Source organism: Pongo pygmaeus, chromosome 7, assembly GCF_028885625.2.
Source record: "Pongo pygmaeus isolate AG05252 chromosome 7, NHGRI_mPonPyg2-v2.0_pri, whole genome shotgun sequence".
NCBI classification, from domain to species: Eukaryota; Metazoa; Chordata; class Mammalia; order Primates; family Hominidae; genus Pongo; species Pongo pygmaeus.
This window is the reverse complement of record NC_072380.2, coordinates 121,925,443-121,948,610: the sequence shown is the minus strand read 5'-3', so window position 1 is coordinate 121,948,610 and position 23,168 is coordinate 121,925,443. Positions and strand designations below refer to the sequence as shown.

The window sequence follows — 23,168 nt, the reverse complement described above, 5'->3', positions numbered from 1 at the left end:
ACTACTTTGAGTGTTTTGTGGATGCAAGAAATTTGAACCAGAAAACAGCAAATAGGAACAGTATATTAAACCAATCACCCATTTTATTGGAAGCAAAGGGAAGACACATAAACATCATGTTTTCAGGAGATTATTGAGGATTCAAAATCTTGAATCTGGTTGCCATATTAATGGTAGTGAAAGGTGATAGAAAACTAATATGTTCTCTTTTCATATCAACTGTATCATAGTCGTATGCAAAATAAACATAAGATCAGATTATAAAACATAGTATATAAATTAAAAGTGCATTATGGCCCTGGTTTTAATGTTTAAAACATAAAATCTGGTCAGATTAATACATTATACAAATTTGAAATATTTATGGCCCAGGTTTTAATATGTATGCCAATGACCAGCAAGGATTCATGCAGACATGAAAGAAGACTGTATAAATATTACATGAGGTTGCTTAATATCCATTTCTCTTTTTTCTGAAATCACATTTTGACTGGCTTGTGGGCAGAATCTGTAAAAGGTAGAAAGTATTTGAGCAAGAGGACTGTGGAAATGCATATGCTTTTTTGCATGGGCATTTTGCCTAGCAATAGAAGTGATGTCATTATGGCTGAATGGGAAGATCCCCACGATCACATTCACTTCTTTTGAACTGCATAGCTCCCTACCTCTGAACAGATCTGGACAGGTCATATAAAAGTGAAGCATAACCACAAAACCAAGTCCTACATGCGTTTATAAACAGATAACTCATTGAAATTACTGCTCTTTCCAAGGCCAATATCTTCAGTGATTACTGATGTCCAGATGAGGCACAGTATATGAGAAGAGTATGAGGAGAATAACCCAAAATATTACTTTAAATTTCCTCATAATTAGCTAACTCGCTGAGAAATAACAACCATTCAAAAAAGGCATTTAAGAGCTTCTAAATTAAGGATAGGTGTGTCCTTAAACTGTGGCAAGGAATTCATGGATGGCAGCTACAATGCTGCTACACAAAGCCTGTTGGTGCCAACCCTAGAGCTCAGGTCCTATTCACATGAGGTTTCAGGGAGTGACCCTTGCTGGAAAATTGCAATGGAAAGAGTATCAAACCCCAGAACCAAATGACTATGTGAAAATACTCAGCTTCCAATCGAAGGCATGAGTTGAGAAAAGACTATTATTATTATTACAAATTATTAAAGACAGAATTTGTCTTTATTAATTACAAATTATTAAAGGCAGAATTTTTGGTAATAAGGTAATATATCAAAAACCATGAGAAATACCTCCAACTAGAACTCTGACGGGGAAATCTGTCTGATCAAAGAACCGCCCACTTATTGTCAGCGTGGTGCCACCTCGAATGCTTCCTTGTGAAGGGAAAATCGTGGTGACCTCTGGGGGAAAAGCGCATTAAATAAAATATCATAAATATTACACATAAACCCAAATGCCTGATTTTTTAAAAATTTCAAATTACCTAGCCATAGTGCCTAACACAGGTAGTAGATTACCAACTGCATGAATTAGGTGTTTCATTACTTTCTCTGATGCAATCCTGCAAAAAGGACAATAGACATGGCATTGACAGAGACTTACATTCCATGAGGACCAGGCTTTAGTGGTGACTGGTATTAAAGCATTATTTGTAATGTGAGCATTAAAGAAGTAAGGAAAACCTGAGCTGAGCAGGAAGGCAGGTAGAACCACTTCTTCTTCCATACGCTCTTGAAGAATGAATCTTTCCTATGTTTATGGACTAATCTCTTATAATTTTCTTTTAGAGTAATACATTTAACTATGATTGAACTTCTTGTGGCTTTGTATATATAAGTTGTGGGTATATTGTAAAATAGCCCAATACATGACATATGGCAGATTCTTACTAAAATTTATCCTTATTAACTCTGTCAAATATCTATGTATTCTTACATATGAATTTCACACTAAATAAACTACTAGGAAAAGCCAAGATATATCACATTTGATTGATTCCAAGACCCACCTTTTTTGACATCTTTGGAATCTAAATGTATCTTTCCATTATTCCTGACTGGGAGTGACGTACAATTCTTTCAGGATGATTTGTGTTTGTTCTGATACTCTCCAAGGGATACTATCAACCTGAAACCTCTTTAAATTAAATTATGATTGTCTTGAGGATTCTTTTGGACCACACTGAGAGCATAAATCTGAGACAGCTTAAATGGTCTCCAAGTTACCAAAGTCAGACTTTACATTTTTTGACTTTACAATGGTGCAAATATAATGAATTTGGTAGAAACCATATAGTACTTAGAATTTTGAATTTTGATCTTTTTCCAGGCTAGTGATATGCGGTAAATACTCTCTCCCGATGCTGAGCAGCACAGCCAGCTGCAGCCCCCAGTCAGTCATGCAATGATGAGGGTAAACAACCTGTATTCTACAGAGCACTGTGTTGTCAGATGATTTAGCCAAATTGTAGGCCAGTGTGAGTGTTCTCAGCACGTTTAAGGAAAGCTAAGCTAAGCTAATACACATTCAGTGTATTAAATGCATTTTCAATGTAACAATATTTTCAACTTATGATGGGGTTACCCCATCGTAAATTGAGAGGCCTCTATACTGGTTTTTGGTTAAGATTGACAGTGGAGATTTTTTTCCCTCCCTCTACCAATAGCCAAAGTTGAAACATGCAAATTTCCCTGCTGTCTGTGTTAGTGTAATGAGTTTATTTTTCAATCAATCTTAAACTAAGAATATTGTCTGCTGTGGGGGAGGTCCTGCTTAATGTTGTAGCTTCCTGTTAGACTCCTCATCTTAGGCATTTTTCCTTTCCTAGCAGTACATCAAATAATATAATACACCTTACACTCATTGTCTTTGGTTTGATTAAATCAATTACACTGCCTTCCCCCCACCCCCCAAAACAGAGTGAAAGAAAAGTCACATACCTGCATATGTTTGAAACATTGCAATTTTATTGAGAGAAGAAACAAAATATGCCATTTTCTGTGGAAAACTCCTGTTAAAAAAAGGTTAAATTTTCTGCTTCAAATGATCTTTAGTTTAGGAACTTTTTTTTAACTTCAGTGATAGAAATTATGTCATAATCTGCAAAAGAGCAGGATGGAACTTTTGGGAGAAGACAAGAATGTTCTTTATTTTGATTTGGTTGTTGGTGACATAGGTATATACATTTGTTACTGAATTGCAAACTATATCTCAATAAAGTTGATTTCTTTTTTTTTTTTTTTTTTTTTTTTTGGCAGAGTCTTGCTCTGTTGCCAGGCTGGAGTGCAGTGGTGCAATCCTGGCTCACTGCAACCTTTGCTTCCTGGGTTCAAGGGATTCTCCTGCCTCAGCCTCCCAAGTAGCTGGGACTACAGGTAAATGCCACCATGCCCAGCTAATTTTTTTGTATTTAGTAGAGACGGGGTTTCACTATGTTGGCCAGGATGGTCTCGATCCCTTGACCTTGTGATCCATCCTCCTCGACCTCCCAAAGTGCTGAGATTACAGGTGTGAGCCACTGTGCCCGGCCCCACAGTTGATTTTAAGAAATTATATTGACATAAAAAAGCATACAGAAGGATTACCCTTTATAAAGGCTGGGATCTTCTGCTGACCACCCCAGTCTGTCTTCTTTTAGAACCTCCTTTTTGTTCTAAGAGGAGGGATCATGCTAAGACCTTTCAATTGATTATGCCGTTTGATCTTTACATCAACCACATGAGGTAGGTGAATTTCAGAGAATTAACTTAAGATCACACAGTGAGTAAGTGGCAGACACAGAACTGGACCCAGGCAGTTTGAGTCCAGAGCTGTGGCTCCTCACCTGTGTATTACACAGTACTCCTCCTCTGCCCACTAATCTGTGTGACACTGCAAATGGATGACAGCAAATTAGCAACAATTGACTGGGTTAAAACTGTCCTTAATAAACACAGTGCCCATTATTCATATATATACACTTATACTTCTATAAACCTAAAGAATTAAGAAGGAAAATAATTCTGGAAATTAAATGCTGTTACTTTAGTTACCTTCAAGACATTCTCCATTAGAAAAGTTAAGAAATTCAAATATTAAGACTCAAATCTCATTCATCATAATTACACTGAATTAGAATCTAAAAGAATAATGTAAATCTTGTCACTGAGACCAACAATTAATGCTCCTGTAAATCTAACCCAGGCATTACCATGTTCATTTGGAAGACTAAAGAGTCTCTGGAAATATTTTATGCTAGATTAGTTACTTAAGAAGTTCATACTAGATTTCATATTTTTATGTCAGAAGCCTTTTGGCTGATTTCCCAAAGATCTGAAACCATGCTAGCTCCAGCGATATTGTGTCTGGTCAGATCCTGCATCTCAAAAATTAACTCTGCTTCTTAAGTTAGTGGGGAAATTGCCTCCTGAAATAAAATTTGAATGTAATTTATTTTGGATGACACTGAGGTTATTTTCACTAATTCATTGATAATGACTAGGCATTTCTCAATTAAGGCAGCTTCTTCTGAACCTTATCAGTTTGGAACAGCTGTTGTTTGAACTTGGGGTAATAGAGGAGAGAAGGTTGGCTATTAAAAGAAATACAGAATAGATGCCACAGAAAGGCCTTTAATTGGTTCATTTGATATTCAACAATGCTCATGAAATTTGTGAAATACGAATTTTATAAGTTAATGAATGATTTAACATTCAAAAACACCATGTAATTTTAAAACTAGGCTTTTAAATCATAAATGTCATATTTCTGTTATCTTAAATTCATAAGAATACTTTATATAGAAACACAAATTTCCTCAATTCTAAGACATTTGTACAAAGGGATAGCCGTTGGCTTTAAAAAAAAATGGGTGAGGGGTGGAATTATAAATTGAGTCCACAGAATCAACAATTTAATGCAGTATTTTTGCTTATATTATATGTGAATTTGCTGGCATTTCTAAATTGAAAGTTTCTGGGCATGTTAATGCAGCATATTGATTTATGGGTTCTTATCAATCACATTCAACCTTGATCACTCATACCTTCTATTTTTGGATAATTATTTCTCTGAGAGACATATGATGGATTTGGCAATTAATGCCTTTCATACAGACTCAGAACTAAGAATTCATTTTTCTTTCACCTTGGGAAGGTTGCTGTTAAGAGCATTTAAAAAAATCATATATGGTTCAAAAAATCATGTAAAACTCAACAATTATTGTTCCTAACATGGTTTTCTAATACGTTCAACAAAATCCTGTTGTCCTGTTTTATCAAGTCGTATGTAAGTAGGTCATCCCTAAAGAGAATAACTGTTAAGTTATGGGACCCTAAGTCATGTGTCCCATGTAAATCACAAAGGTGTATCCTAGCATTGTTTATATATCTTCCACTCTGATTTACTCTTAGTTTTGGTCTAGCCTGTATTGGTGTATAATAAAGTGTCCAGCCAGGCATCAATTTGTTATAATGACACCGATTGCCTCTAGGTGTCTAGAAGTAGATGATCTCTAAATACAATGATAGTGTACTTGAGTTCACTAACCAATTGCAGTTCCATACAGGAAGGGACAAAATCTCATCCTTCACTTGTAGTCTGCGAGTGCTACTAGGAATAACATCTACTTTGATTGTAATATTGCCATTTTTTTCAGACCTCTGATCATTGTTCAGAAACAAAAAAAGAAATTAACAGATCTTTCCTATTATTAATCTGCTATAGCTATATTAGGATTGATTGTTAAATAATGCAATTTATTTGGGTTTCTGTCAACTCACTTTCTCAATGGAAGACACTATGACATCTTGCGCAGAACAATTAATTTGGGTTTGGCACATCATGATACTGCCCACTAAAGGCCATTAACATACCCAGTTACTGTGACAGCCAGGGGATTCTCCACACATTTGCAAATGCTCCCAAGAGTGGGGAAATCCTGCTATGGTATGAAATCCTGGATCAGGATGGTAAGTAGAGATGAAATGTGGTACTGGTTGCTGAACTGCTCCATCAGTCATGGCAAAGCGCTGGAATAAAATGCTCAGGTCCTAGAGTTAGACGGCATGGGTTTGCACACTAATGCTGCTTCCTACTAGCTGAATATCCCTAGGCAAATTATTTTATGTTCCTAAGTCTCATTTTCCCAGTGGGTAACACAGGGTGGATGATAACACTCAATTTATCCTTGGGAGCTTCTTTGGGAGGATTAAACTTGATAATGTATGTAAAGTGCTTAATACCATGCCTGCTGCTAAATGTTCACTATTATTATCTATAATATGGGGTTTCAACATGCATTGAGATTTGCATATTCTGATGTTTCTATAAATGTATGATGATCTTTCTTATTGAAATTAGAATGTAGAACATCTGGAAATGAGTTCTAGTTTTATTAAAAGTCAAATATGAGTTATTAATATTGCTGTTAAGATGCACAATTGAAAGTTATAACTACCATCTTTCACAACTCTCTCTGTCTTGATAACTTAAAAGAAAATCTTTATCAGGTAATATTAACCATGAGATTTTGTTTATTCTTCTATTAGTTTAAATCAAAATTTAATCACTTTAGTTATTTAAAAAGTTACAATTAAATCAGAAAAGCTGCAGGACATTAAATAATACTTTTCCATAACACAAGTAAAGATTTTTATGTTATTTTAGTTAATGCTAGATTTCCCTACAACAGAAAGGTTATGTATGAAGCATAAATTGAAAGTGAAAAGAAGTTACAGACTCTATAACTGTTAATTGGGGAAAGAAAGTAGTTAATTTTTTAAACCTCTGCATCTACGGCACAAACTAAATATACATTTTATCTTATCTACCCTGTTGAATCAATTATAAAAATTATTATTTACAAAATAGCCTACCTTCCATAATCATTATCTAAGATGAAGCTGACATTGTGATGACCTGGAATTTAATGAAAATACACAATCAATTAAATTCCCAATCACAGAAGAACAAAAACTCTATATTATAAAGCTGATTTAAAAGCAGAGAAGAAGTATAAAATCAAAATTGTATTTATCCAATTTTCTATTCATCATCAAAGAAATAAAAATTGAACTATCTTAAAACAGCCACTATATAAAAATATACATAATAAGGTATCTTGACGTTACAACTAGAAACACCTAACAAAATATGATCATGAATGAATAATAATAAAAGAACAGATATGTAACCATATTGCCCTGAAATTTCTTTTATTTATCTAACAGCTATTTAACTGTTCAGACACTCTGCTAGAAGCTGAGAGAGCAGATGTGGGGTGAGCACACAGCTTGTCCTTCTTCTAAAAGAACATATTGTCTAGAGGAAGGAAAAATTAGCCAAGAGCAATGACACAGAGAACTAAAACTTGTGATAATGCTATTTAAAAAAAAAAAAAAGTAGAATGAGCTTTGAGAATGTAAGACAAGTGATGACCTAGGCCTTTTTGAGAACATGGCATTTTATCTGAAATGTTCAGGATAGGAAGTTTGCAAAGGGCCTGAGACAGAAGAGAGGGAAGCCCATTCAAGAATTAAAAGAAGGCCAGGCACGTTGGCTCACCCCTGTAATCCCAGCACTTTGGGAGGCTGAGGCGGGCAGATCACCCGAAGTCAGGAGTTTGAGACCAGCCTGACCAACATGGCAAAACCCCATCTCTACTAAAAATACAAAAATTAGCCAGGCATGGTGGTGCGTGCCTGTAATCCCGGCTACTCGGGAAGCTGAGGCACAATAATCACTTGAAGCTGGGAGGCAGAGGTTGCAGTGAGCCAAGATCACGCCACTGCACTCCAGCCTGGGCAACAGAGCGAGACTCTGTAACACACACACAGACACACACACACACACACACACACACACACACACTTAAAAGATCTATGTGTCTGGAGGACATAGATCAAGAAGAAAACAACAGAGCAAAATTAAGGCAACAGGCAAAATAGCCAAATTAGACATGGAATGCTGTAGGGAGAAAGAAGAAGAAAGAGAAACCTGAAGAAGTTTACCTTATATATAAACCATAAGAAAATACTGATTCATACATGTTTGCATGAAAGTGAAAAGAAGCCAAGGAAAAGAGAAAATACAAAAAACAAACAAACAAACAAAAACACCTGATCCAAAAGGGCAGAGGAGGGAGGTCTAGGAGAATACAAAACAGTGAAATAGAATAAGGCATCTGTGAGCATTATGAAGAAAGATGACCAACACTTGCCAATAAAAGTTCCAGTCGTCTTACAAACCATAGAACCCATATCTCCATTTGGATGATCCAGTTTTAGACCATATCTAATTAAAAAAAAGTTAATGTCAAAGCTTACATAGACACTAAAATTTTAGAATATTGTGTTTCTCTTAAAAACTACTCATTAATTTCAGAATATGAATCAGGACAGAAATTGTTGCTACAACCAAAACTTCTGTAAAATAAAACTATTTCCCAGACTTTGTTGAAGATGTTTGCATAAAATTTTATATAACAATAAAATATTTTATAATTAATTTGGCTATGCCCTTTAATAATCCTTTAAAAGACTTTGAGATACTGCCAAATAAAATAATTGCTTGATAAAGATATTGCTCAAAACATCTTTTCTCATAAAAATCTAAATAGTTCATGTCATACTATCTTGGAGACCGAGTAGGATATAAGGTAGCACCTAACTGTAAAAATGATTGCTAATTTGCTATGTGGAATATTATAATTTATGCTGTATTATAAAACATATAGCTATGCAGTATTGGTAGCAATTACTATTTAAATTTAGTATGCTTATATCTGCTATTTGTTTTTATAAAGAAAATAATTTGAATTACTTACAAATTATCAGATTCTGGTATGAGAAGCTCACAGGGCATTCCTCCAATGTAAACTCTGTACAAATATTTTTATTAGAAAAAATCAAGTTATGTTTAACAAATTGTTTCAAAAATGCACTCCTCCCATCAACTCACTGGCTCCCTTAAATTTTTTTTCTCAGTCACTTATTATTATCCCTCACTCATGCATTCAGCAAAACATCTACTGAACCTCTATTATGTGGCAGCCCCTGTTCTAGGTACTGGGACACATCAGTGAACTTAACAAAGATTCCTTTGTTGCCCTTGGGGAGCTGACATTTTAACTGGGAAAGACGAATAAAACATGATAATCATAACATATTTGGTGTGTTAGAGGTGTTAAATACTACAAGAAAAGGCAACATAGAAATAGATAATAAAGTCATCCATCTGAAGTTCAATCAACTCAAAAACAATTTTGTAATAGGTTTTATACTATAGGAATTGAGGTAAACAGCACAGACAGCACAAAGTTATCAGGAGAAAGAGGATGTCTAACAGCATCAGTGACACATAAATGAAAATAAGAAGCTGAGAAGAGCCAGAGTTCAGCTGCAGGGAAAACATCTGCCTTCATATTTCCTCAGGTGATCGGGTCTGACCTATTACTTTGAAGCTGATAGTACCTGATGCTATTGGAGGCTGGCAGGTGACTGATTGGTGATAGATTCTTTGCAACACCAGAATAAACCATCAGCTTTTGGGACAGCAAATCCCAGACTCAAAATAAGGCCAGATACAAACTTGAACTATAAAAAATAAGGACTTTTGTTTGCAGAAAATTTTGAACTTTTTAATATACTTTTACATATAATAAGTCTCTTCATTTGATCATTACATTAGGATTGTAAAGCAAGTAAACTGAATTATTGTACCCATTATACACATTCATGGATTTAAATTCTCCTTCTAACCTCCTGCCTTATTCTAGCTAAATAACAAATTTAGCAGCTAATACTTATAGGTTCCCATGATGTTTAATCCTTGCAACCATCTTATGAGTTAGTAACTATTATCCTTCAATTTTACAGATGAAAAAACTGAAACAGAAAGGTTAAGCAGCTTGCCCAAGCCTGCAGACAATAAGGGGTAGAGCAAGAATTCCAACTCAGACAGTTTGGCTGCAGTCAGTGTTCTTAACCACAGTTGGTAATCCACACAGTGATCTGGGTATGCGTATCTAGAGTAAAACCACCCTATTTGGTCTTTAATACATACTTTTTAGAATTCTTTTTACCTGATCTTTTAGATCAAAAGCTGCTTAGTAAGCACTAATCCCTCCATCCATTTGCATGTCCTCTATAACTTCTACCTGGTCTGAATTTGGAGATTTAGTTGAATGGACAAGATTTGTGAGAAGCAGGTCTCCTGAATTCCTGCCCAGAACACAGCCCATTGCTCTCAACTCCCTCCCTACTAACAGAATCCAGGCATAATAAATGGCCTTGGGAGCCCTGGTATCATAATCAACATGGGAGAAATGAGATAAATGCAGCTCCAAGATTTTCTTGCCCAAACATTAATAGATGTGTGAAAAAATTCTATATTTACATATAATAGCTCGAGATTTCCAGAGTACAAGGATTAGGTAGCCTGACCTCTAATGTCCCATCTCACTGCAATTCTGTGATTTCATGGAATAATTTCCATCCAAATCTTTATATTAAGCAGAAATAAATTCCAGTTTCAGTGGGGGAAAAAAGGAATCTCTTTTTGAAAGTTAAACTTTCTATTTCCTGGCTTCATTATGGGAAAGGATGGCTTAGAAAACCCTGTCTAAGAATTAGAATATAAACCATTCATAACACTCAACTATGTTGAAGCAGACAAAATTTTTACTTCTACTAATCTGTACACTTGGAAGTTCTTTCATTACATATAAGGAATTAGTATGAATGTTTTCAGAAATTATAGATGCATACAAATATGATTTAATTAAAGGTGCTATTCTATAGAATGCCAGATAAATCTTTATTTCACTTATTAAAACCTTTTAAATTGCTTGTTTTACAAAATTATGTATTTGTATGTGTGTGTATATATACCTCACCTTTACAGCATTCAAAAAATTCTCTAATTGCTGAGCGTCTATCTGAATTGTTTAACTTATCCATTTACCTGTTTTATGCATGAGTTCGATAAACATAAAATATCTTGAAAGCCATAACCGTGAGTCTATACTTTTTTCTGTAGGAAATAAACAGGCCTTTCAGTCTTTAAAGGCAGGACTGAAATAACACCATCTATGCTACAGGAGGAAACTCTAGTGACAATGCTAGTTTTCGGTCCAAAATGTGGACAATTACTTTTTTGACATTAGCTAACTAGCCAAAGTTACTATCTAGTTCACAGCTGGCAAATGGACAAAACAGGATTCAAAGCTTGGCCTGTTAATGAGTTATTGACAATATTTGGTTTCAGCACTTGCCTGTACGTCATGAAGCAGTAGAAAAGGTGTCAAAACTGTGTTACGAGACTGTGTTCTACTCCTGACCCTGACTAAGCTGTGTGACCTCTAGGCCTCAGGTGTTTTTATACACAAAATGAGACAGTTAGATTAAGTAATAAAGGCCTCTAGTAATAAAGTTGTATGACTATAACTCAATTACTATTGGACTTGTCTGTGCGTTTCTTCTGTTAATAAATCCATCACAAAACAATAAGAAATTACATCAGACCAAAAAAGAAAGACATATGGACCATTGCTTTCGTGTCAATGAATCTTCCAATGGTCTGTTTTACTTTCTATAATATGGCTGAAAAAAAAAACCCACTGGTTAGTTATATTACATTGTATTGGGATTTAATATCATTGGACCCATTATTTTTAGAATATTACTTCTCATTTATGAGTTATAAGAATATATTTCCACATCAAAAGATTACCTCAAAATCCTAACATTTTTCCCATTTGAGCTTAGTGCAATATTACTTCCATAGACATCAGTAAAGATTCTCCCTTGGATTGTTATTAGTGTACCTGAAAACAAACAAAAACCCCAAAAAGGTTCTGTGTAAGAAAATCTATCCATACACTTAATACGAAAACATAAGAGATTTTCCCAATAAAACCAGGACCCAGACACTTATACCTCATGTTTGCCACTATTGTTTAGCATTGTTCTGAGAGTTCTAGCAAACACAGTAAAATATGAATGAGTATCTGTAAATATTTATAGAGTAAAGAAGTGTAGCATAGAAGACAGGATGGTATTCCACAAGTACTGCTTGGGTCAATGGGTGACTATTTGAGAAAAAAAAAAAAAAGATCTCTGAACCAAAAAGTAAGAGAAATCTTAGGTGAAATAAAAATGAAATATAAAAAATAAAACCATAACAATTATTGACAAATAGGTGAAAATTTATATAATATTTGTATAGTTAGGTTAGCAGGACCTCCCACCCATTTTTAAATGCTATTTAAAAATGAAGAAAAAGTAACAAATGTTAAGATCTATAGATGTGATAATAAAAATCAAAGGTTGTCTGGATGACAGAAAAATCATTAATATGTTTTAAAAGTAAATGATAAATTCAAAATATACTTTTACATATAACATATAAACGGTTAATATCCTTTTTTAAGGATATATAAAGAATCCTTGTAACTTAATAAGAAAAATGGTGAATAACTTTAAATTAAACCAAAGAGATAAACAGGTAATGTATAAAAGAAGGAATACAAATGGTCAATAGGCAAAAAATAAGTTTAATTACATAAATCAAAGAGTTGGAAAAAAATTTAAAACTACTATATCTTGTATATTAATTATTGAAAAAATAGTACCTAGAATTGTCAAGGTTACACATTCTCTGTTATTGCCATTGGGATTATAAACTGGAATAATATAGTTATTATAATGAAACCCTGGAAACCAGTTGAATGTATAAGTGGTGGGGGTGGGAGGTGATAAATACATTATAGTAGATGAAGACATAGCCATTGAAAATTATTTTTTAAAAATATTGGTAGTTTTTTCTTTTTTTTTTTTTTTTCAGATAGGGTCTTGCTCTGTCATGTAAGCTCAATCATGTCTCACTGCAGTCTTACACTTCTGGGCTCAAGTTATCCTCTCGCCTCAGCCTCCGGAGTAGCTGGGACTAAAGGTGCATGCCACCAAGCCGGGCTAACTTATTTATTTTTAATTTTTAGAGACAGCATCTCATGATGTTGCCCAAGCTGGTCTCAAACTCCTGGGCTCAAGGAATTCTTGCATTTTGGCCTCCCCAAATGCTGAGATTGCAGGCATGAGCCACCGTGGCTGGCTGATAGTTATTTTTATAATGAAAAAAAATGCTATTTAAAAATTGCAGGAATTATACTAATTTTATATACTAAAAAATAAACACATTATTTGCCATGAAACCAAAAGTTATTTCAGATGTCATATAACAGACCTGGAGTTCCAGATAAAGGTGTGATGCTTCTTATTGTTGGTGTTCTAAAACTTTTTGCCTGTAAAAAGAATAATGTCAACATGAAAACTTATCTCTGTTTTGTTTCTAGTTTTGTGAAATAGATAATTTATTACATTACTAAATTTCAACAATATTCATAATATAACTGTCATGTAGGAAAGAAGATATTTAAATAAGATGAACCTAAGAGTTAATTTAGAGGATAGGATCATTGTGGTTTTGCTTCTTAATAGCTATGAGGCTGAAAGAGAAGGGAGGGAGAAACCAAGAATGGTAACAGGTTTCTAGCTTGAGATGGTGAGAAATAATCAGAGAAAAAGTAGATTTAAGGAGGAATACAAAAACTGCAGTTTGAGATATGCTCAATTTGGTCACTTTAAGGCCATTTAGGTGTGACATACCAGAAAACCAAAAACAGTTCCACGTCTGGGGAAAGAGAAGAAAGCCAGAGATACCTGGGAATCATATTTGGCAATATATTTCGGAATCATAGAAGCTTCTTGAAGACAGATGTCATTATCGTTTTCTTCAGTATTTCATCTCATATTAGAACAATGTAGTACTCAGTAATTGACAACTTAAAACTAATATAATTATATATATATAACTATTTATATAGATAAATAGTTATATATAATTATATGTATATATTATATATATTTTAAATATATTTATATATAATATATAAATATATAATTATATATTTTATATAATTATATATTTTATATATAACTTATATATTATAATATATAATTATATAATTATATATATTTATATACAATTATATAATATAATATACCATATATTACATATATATTATATTATATATATTATATCATATATTATATATTATTATATATAATAATATTATATTATATATTATATATAATTATATATAATTATATATAATAATATTATATTATATATTAATATATAATTATATATTATTATATATAAGAATATTATATATAATTATATATTATTATATAATAATATTATATTATATATTATATATAATATATATTTAATATATATAATATATATAATTATATATAATTATATATTATATATAATATATTATATATGATATATTATATATAATATATTATATATGATATATGATATATAATTATATATTATATATTATATATTATATATTATATTATATATATTACATATCATATATCATATATAATAATATATATAATATATCATATATCATATTATATATCATATATTTTATATATGATATATATTATTATAATATATAATATAATATATTATTATATATGATATATATTATATATCATATATAATATATATAATATAATATATAATATATTATATATATTATATATTATATATCATATATTATTATATAATATGTAATTATATATTATATAATTACATATTATATAATTAATAATATATGATATATAATATATAATTATATATAATATATAAAACTATTTATATATTAAAAATATAACTATATATAACTAATATAATTAATATAATTATATATATTTATATATATGGGATAATGCTTAGAAGAAAATTTATTACTGCTAATACTTCTATTTAGGGCAGCTAAATTTCGAGTGGCTCTTACACCACATGCAGGCACATTTTATCTCATTATATTAGAAATTACGTAGAAAGGAAAGGTAGTTACTTCGATGAAAATAGGAAAAGGGAGAATCATACTAAGAGTAGAAGTAGAGATAAAGGGGAAAATATGAACAAGAAAACATGTTGGAAGTATGAAAGTTTAATTTAATAATAAAATCAAAGGAGGGGAAACAAATCAGAAATAACAGACATTAAATTACTATGGAAGATAATTTAAATTGAGGGAAATTATCCTTTGTTACATGCTAATGTATTTTTAAATGTGGAAATAGTCTATAAAACTAAAAAACAAAAATTCAGTTCTGCAAGAAAGAAAGCAAGATCAACTATACATAAATTGAAGAGAAGATTCCTACATACATTGAAGGTACATGCCCAGCTGTTGATGTGACCTTTGCAGGTGTTATTTTCTGTAACAGGAACCCCGTCCACACTGACTCTAACAGTGTAGGAATCTTCTGGCATTGCTCTATAAAGAAAATGAAGAATATGTGAGACATGCAATACCTCTCTTATTTAGTGTATAGTATTAATGAAAAATACTGCCCCAGACTGCATGACATTTTTGACAGAAAATGTCCAACATTGTAACTGATGTCTAGTTAAGTTCCATTCTATATTATGGAAAAATGATCTCCATCCTGAACTCTTTATTGCAAACTCTAACCTCATGAACTTCAGGCAAATGCCTATTCCGACTATGCACATTGGTGGTTATTAAAAAGGACAACAAGTGTAATAACAAGAAATGCAATAATAAACATTTAAAATAGTAACATATCACCTTGGTACAATCAGTTATTCCATGCTTCACTTCCTAAAAAGTGCTAGTTAATCAAGTTTCCCCTAAGTAAGCTTTTCCTGGTGAAGAACAGCCAACAAGCCTAAGATAAATGAAATCCTCTAGAATATGTGCTATCTGTTTCTAATTTCAGTATTGAAAGTTGCAATTTAAAGTGATTTTTAAAATTTTTCCGAAGTTGCTAATAACATACATGAATTTGGGCTGATAGTAAAGAACTTGAAATGCCACTATACAAAATGATTATATTTAATCTTAATGACTATATGAATATTTTGAACAAAATTAATCAAATTGAACAGAAAAGCATAATTTTGGTATTTTAAGGCACATCATTACAATTAAATAGTATTCATTTATCTTCTAAAAATGCTCAACAATAAGGTAATAGCTCTAATAACATGGGAAAAGATAGAATATGTTTTTATCATGCCAATTAAAATTGAATATAATAAAGGCATAAAATAGTCTAAACATCACAAAATGAAAAATACTAACCTATAATCAGAAAAATATTATTTATAATAGCCAGGGTAATAAAACTATTATAATACTAATATTCATAACTGTAACTTCTGATATAATGAAAATGATTTTATTAAAGATACTTTAAAACAGACCTAGTATAGCATGTAATTTGAGTTGAATGACTTGCATCTTTTTCTACATCGCAAGTAATTGACTGGAAAGAAGAAACTAATTGCACACTGTTTCCCAACTCAGCGTTATCAACTCCATAGTTAAACTGGTTTGCTTGAGAAAAACCTGGAAAAGTAAGAAGGCTTAATTATTATTAATAGTATTCTATCTTCAGAGACCTAACAGTTGTCACCTGGTATCAAATCATGCAGTAAATGATTTCATAAACAGTACTGAAGCAGTGAACCTATTTCATATTCATCCTTATGATTGTAATCTTCTTTGGAAGCACAAAATTTAGTCTTCAGTTCATTTACTCATAAAAGTATTGCTGGAGGATAGATACAGTCATCTCTTAGTATTCATGGAGATTTGTTCCAGCATCCCCTTGGATAAAAAATCCACAAATGTTCAAGTCCTGTAGTAAGCCCTGCAGGACAAGTATCCAGATTCCACATCTGGTGAATACTGTATTTCCCATTCGCAGTTGGTTGGATTCGTGGATGACAGGCCTGAGGTTACAGAGAGCCTACTGTGAGCCTACATAGCACCAGATTCTATATCTGGGGGTGATAAGTACCATGAAAAAGGTAGGCTAAGAGGACTAAAAAGAGTAGAGGAGGAGAACATTATCTTATCAAGGATGAGGTCTTTGTTTCAAGTTTCTACAAAGCAAAATCTGAGGTAAGGATTTGCCAGCACATAATTTATTTGGGCAATGAGCTATTTTAGGTATGAGAGAGAGCAAAAGGTGAGGAAAGAAAAGCTGGGCACCGCTGAGGACAACTGGGGCTCAATATTGCTGGGAATTTCTAAGGAAAATACAGCATGTCTTTCCAAATCAAAAAATCAATGGCAAGAAGCATTTATTCATCAAATCTGGTCCCCATTGGTTGAGGGTTCTCCCTGGGGGAAATAACTTTTTCTGCACTTTCACACTGCACATAGGTATATGCTATATAAGTTCCAAAGTCTGGAGTTACTGCACTAGACAAGTCCTTGAATAACTGACAAAGACATGGTGTTAGAACTCAGTCAAGAAGCTGGAAGCATAAGTTCAGTCAAAGTACATAAGGAACTATTTGCCACAGCTCTAACTAGAGTTAGAGGTAAGAAAGAGAGGATGTAAAGCTGAATATAAAAGGCATCTGATACAGTCTACCCACTATACCACACATAGCTACTCATGGCCTACATATTAAGCACAATCCATCACCAAGTTTTCGAGGTGGTAGCCAGCTGAGAGCTCTACTAAGATTTAATACAAGAGTGTTAGAGGTAGCCAGCTGAGATCTCTGCTAAGATTTAATACAAGAGGGTTAGAGGGACAAGCTACAGGCTATACTACTATATAACTAGTCCTAAAACTATAATTAATTTTCACCATACCCCCTTACTATCAGCCATTGTAGATTTCCCTTACCTGCAGCCGGCACTGTAGCCAATGGGGTGACACTAATGTTCATCCTGCAGAAATCTGAGCTCCTAATTGCCTTGCTCTTGTTAGGTGGTGGTTGCTGCAATTGCCTGTTCTCAGTAATCACTGGACATGAAGCCAAGAGACATCCCTATGAATACACTGAATTCCAGACCAACTCCTACTTAACCACATTAAGTTAAAGCAACCCTATTTATTTTTGATAATTAGAACTGATTATCTCTAGACATATACTAAATATGCTTGATGAATTCAAACTGAGTAGACAATGGTGGTAGTTTCAGTTTAGTGGAATCCATATTGTGACCCATGATGGGAGCATTTTCTACCTGGAAACAAAACCACAAATGCAGCAGAATGTAAGGTTGCAAAGGCAGAAAGCACAAATTCAATTTCTGGATAACAGGGAGTGATGGTGAAGGGAAGCAGCCCTTTATCTCCAGCTCCATGCATCTGTCTATTACAAAACAACAGCATATGTCTGTCACTGGTTCAATGCATGTTATGGAGGATACCAGGGTCCCACCCCACAGGATGTTTTTCCCCAAGTTCGCATCTTGGCCATAGCTTTAACAGGCTGTCTCATCATTCTACTAAGCCACATGTTTCTGAGTGACAGATTTCATGGTCATGTGCCCATTATCACAAATTTTTCACTATAAAATACATTTCTTGTTCTGAGGCAATATTTTATGGAATTCTATGGCAGTATATCAGGCTCTCTAAGCTCTCAGAAGATGGTGCTGACAGAGAACCGTGGAAAGAGGAAGCAAAGCCCATAATTGGAGTGTCAGTTCCAGTAACAGTCGATCTCTGTTCTTTCCATGGGAGAAGGAAAGTGCTATAATCAACTTGTCACTGAGAAGCTGGGTGGACTTTTTGAGGAGTGGTACCCTATTGAGAGCTCAGTGTTGGTCTCTGCTGCTGGCAGTTCAGGTATTCAGCAATAGCAGTAGGTTGTTTAGCCTGGGTGAAAGGGAGTCCATGTTGGCTCATGCATGGCCTCCACCCCATGGCCATTCTTCATGGGCCCACTGCACTAGCACTGCAGTGGCCACGGAGAGAAGCTCCTGGATGAATCATCCAATCCATCTGTTTATTCCATCTCCTCTGTGGGGGATGTTCTCTTGCAGGAGTTAACTTGAGACACATAGATCTGCATGCTTTATGCTCACTATTATGAGTCCCTTCATATGCCTCTTTCTAAGACGTTCTAATTTCTGATCTTCCAATCATGTTCCCTTCAGTTCCTAACCAACTAGTGAAGTCCTCTTCGACAGCCCAGGAGTCCATGTATGTTCTTACTACAAACCGCTTTTCCTGCCTACAAAGTTAGCAACTGTGCATACTGATCATGGCTCTGCCTACCAGGGAGGCGGATAGTGAAAAGTGACTTAAGAGCCTTAGGGCCGCTTTGCAGCATTTATGACTGAAGTCAGAGGTGATACCGTGAAGATGTGAAGTGGGACACAGGATGTATGTATTATAGACAGTCATGGAGTTTTTCAGAGGAAGCAAGCCATGAGGATATCTATGGGAAGTGCATTTTTAGTAGAAGAAACAGGATGTGCCAAGGCCCTGTGGTGGGACCATGTTTGTGGATTCAAATAATAGCAAGTGTGGTTGAAGAAGTACGGGTGAAGAGAACTGGTAGGAGAGGAGACCAGAAATGAAGGTGCTTAGGTTATTTTTAAGTGTGGGGAATAATTGCAGGCTTTGAAATGAGGAGTGACATCATGTGACTCACACTGTCTAAGATTCACTAGCTGCTGTTCTGAGAATAGAATAGGGGCAGGAGTGAAGATATTATCTCAGTGAACAATGGGATAAATAATGGGATAAATGGCATGAGTTCAACAGAAGATCAGAGGACAGTAAAGTGAAGAGAACAAATATTGCTAACATTTTTTGGAGTTTAATTACAAACAGGAGCAGAGAAATGTGTTGGTAGCTGGAGAGGTGTGTGGAGCAAGGGGAAGGCTGATGATTTTTCTTTTACTTTTTTTCAGGTGGGCAGAATAACAGTATATTTGCATGCTGATGGGAGATCTAACAGAAAGAGACAAAAGGATAATGTGAAACATACACAAAAATTACCTTAGTCTTTCTATAAACATATGAAAATTGAAAACTACATTTGGAAGTAATTAAATATGGATTAAGCCTTGTATGCCACATAAGCATATTTTATATTTTTGAAACAATATTCACTTTTGGAATAAACCCAAGAAATAAAACCTATGAATAAGATTAGTGTTCTATTAATTAAATCCTATAATTAAATGTTCTCCTAATAAAAATGTTAAAAAGGTACTCATACTGTTCTAGTTCACAAAGTAAATTACACACATCTATGGAATTTTATATATTATACTGCTTTGGAATAAAGTTAAATTAGGAAATAAACAGCTTTTGCCCAGATTACTTCAATATCTAAAATTCCTAAATTCTGAATTCTAACAGTATGTGAATTTTTAAATATTATTTTTCTCTATCACTCACAGGTTCTTAACAGTAAAACTCTACTTTAGGCAAATTAACCAGTAGTATAATATTTGAAACTATGAAAATTTTTCTTTTGCACTAGCCAATTCGTATCCATGTCATTGTAAATTTATAAGCTATTTAAATTTCAGAATTTAATTACCTACAGACCATATTATCCCATAATACAATAATAAACATAACATCAGTAAACAAAAAAAGGTAAACCCAGAGATGTAGATTTAACTCTTTAAATGTTGTGTATAATACTATTTACAATGTGACAAATAGTGCTATAATATATTCCATTTATAATACTAACATTATAAAAAGATAAATATTTGTTACTTACCTTACAATGTTAGCAGTTTTCAAAATGTTTCAACAAAGCAATCATTACTACAATATATGCTCACCTTAAATAACCTTTAATAGTTGAAGTGGCAGAATTGGGGTTGCCAGAAGATATCTGTGGTACAACTGCTTTTTAAATTATTAGGCATTTTCGGTGTTCCACAAAAGGGCTGCTAGACAACATGAATAATTCTGGTTTCTTGTAGGCCTGGAAGCAGGACTTCATTGTGCCTGATGTTCATCAGATATCAAAGCCTCTCACCTCCAGTTCTGGTAAAGCTACGTGGCAGGTGCCAGTGATGTTTAATTGAAAGGGCCCAGGCTTTGGACCTTGACATTCTGGCCTGGAATCCCAGCTCTAACACTCTCTTGCCATTATGACCTTGGGCAAGATATAACCCCTCTTAGCCTAGTCTCCTCATTAGAAAAATGGCCATAATCTATCTTAATGGATAGTTAGGAATAATAAAGGATCATTGTTGTATAATGTTTAACATGGTACCTGACTTAATCAGATATCTGCTAAGATCTCAATAGATACCTGCTCTTATTATTTGTCACAAAAATACTGAGATTTGGGGGGTGGAGCCAAGATGGCCGAATAGGAACAGCTCCAGTCTACAGCTCCCAGCGTGAGCAACACAGAAGATGGGTGATTACTGCATTTCCAAATGAGGTACTGGGTTCATCTCACTGGGGAGTGCTGGACAGTGGGTGCAGGACAGTAGGTGCAGTGCAACGTGCATGAGCCGAAGCAGGGCGAGGCATCACCTCATCCGGGAAGCGCAAGGGGTCAGGGAATTCCCTTTCCTAGTCAAAGAAAGGGGTGGCAGATGGCACCTGGAAAATCGGGTCACTCCCACCCTAATACTGTGCTTTTCCAACGGGCTTAACAAACGGCACACCAGGAGATTATATCCTACACCTGGCTCAGAGGGTCCTACGCCCACGGAGCCTCGCTCATTGCTAGCACAGCAGTCTGAGATCAAACTGCAAGGCGGCAGCGAGGCTAGGGGAGGGGCGCCTGCCATTGCCCAGGCTTGAGTAGGTAAACAAAGCGGCCAGGAAGCTCGAACTGGGTGGAGCCCACCACAGCTCAAGGAGGCCTTCCTGCCTCTGTAGGCTCCACCTCTGGGGGCAGGACACAGACAAACAAAAGGCAACAGTAACCTCTGCAGACTTAAATGTGCCTGTCTGACAACTTTGAAGAGAGTAGTGGTTCTCCCAGCATGCAGCTTGAGATCTGAGAACAGGCAGACTGCCTCCTCAAGGAGGTCCCTGATCCCCGAGTAGCCTAACTGGGAGGCACGCCCCAGTAGGGGCAGACTGACACCTCACACGGCCGGGTACTCCTCTGAGACAAAACTTCCAGAGGAACAATCAGGCAGCATTATCTGCAGTTCACCAATATCTGCTGTTCTGCAGCCTCTGCTGCTGATACCCAGGCAAACTGGGTCTGGAGTGGACCTCCAGCAAACTCCAACAGACCTGCAGCTGAGGGTCCTGACTGTTAGAAGGACAACTAACAAACAGAAAGGACATCCACACCAAAAACCCATCTGTACATCACCATCATCAAAGACCAAAGGTAGATAAAACCATAAAGATGGGGAAAAAACAGAGCAGAAACACCGGAAACTCTAAAAATCAGAGCGCCTCTCCTCCTCCAAAGGAACGCAGCTCCTCATCAGCAATGGAACAAAGCTGGATGGAGAATGACTTTGACAAGTTGAGAGAAGAAGGCTTCAGAAGATCAAACTACTCCGAGCTAAAGGAGGAAGTTCGAACCAATGGCAAAGAAGTTAAAAATCTTGAAAAAAAATTAGATGAATGGCTAACTAAAAATTAGATGAATGAATAACCAATGCAAAGAAGTCCTTAAAGGACCTGATGGAGCTGAAAACCACGGCACGAGAACTACGTGACGAATGCACAAGCCTCAGTAGCCAATGCGATCAACTGGAAGAAAGGGTATCAGCGATGGAAGATGAAATGAATGAAATGAAGCGAGAAGGGAAGTTTAGAGAAAAAACAATAAAAAGAAATGAACAAACCTCCAAGAAATATGGGACTATGTGAAAAGACCAAATCTACCTCTGATTGGTGTACCTGAAAGTGACAGGGAGAATGGAACCAAGTTGGAAAAAACTCTGCAGGATATTATCCAGGAAAACTTCCCCAATCTAGCAAGGCAGGCCAACATTCAAATTCAGGAAATACAGAGAATGCCACAAAGAGTTGCTCCTCAAGAAGAGCAACTCCAAGACACATAATTGTCAGATTCACCAAAGTTGAAATGAAGGAAAAAATGTTAAGGACAGCCAGAGAGAAAGGTCGAGTTACCCACAAAGGGAAGCCCATCAGACTAACAGCTGATCTCTCGGCAGAAACTCTACAAGCCAGAGAGAGTGGGGGCCAATATTCAACATTCGTAAAGAAAAGAATTTTCAACCCAGAATTTCATATCCAGCCAAACTAAGCTTCATAAGTGAAGGAGAAATAAAATACTTTACAGACAAGCAAATGCTGAGATTTTGTCACTACCAGGCCTGCCCTAAAAGAGCTCCTGAAGGAAGCACTAAACATGGAAAGGAG

General features: G+C 34.8%; 1 protein-coding gene across 1 annotated transcript in view; it reads right to left on the bottom strand.

Annotated features, from left to right (window-relative positions):
• The window catches only part of PKHD1L1 (PKHD1 like 1), a 180,183-nt gene that overhangs the window by 144,937 nt on the left and 12,078 nt on the right, over positions 1 to 23,168 (bottom strand). Inside the window, 9 exon segments of the mRNA XM_063669026.1 lie at positions 1,272 to 1,382; positions 2,922 to 2,992; positions 6,837 to 6,879; positions 8,180 to 8,253; positions 8,786 to 8,839; positions 11,692 to 11,785; positions 13,204 to 13,261; positions 15,217 to 15,325; positions 16,279 to 16,423. Coding sequence (XP_063525096.1) covers positions 1,272 to 1,382; positions 2,922 to 2,992; positions 6,837 to 6,879; positions 8,180 to 8,253; positions 8,786 to 8,839; positions 11,692 to 11,785; positions 13,204 to 13,261; positions 15,217 to 15,325; positions 16,279 to 16,423 — 759 coding nt within the window.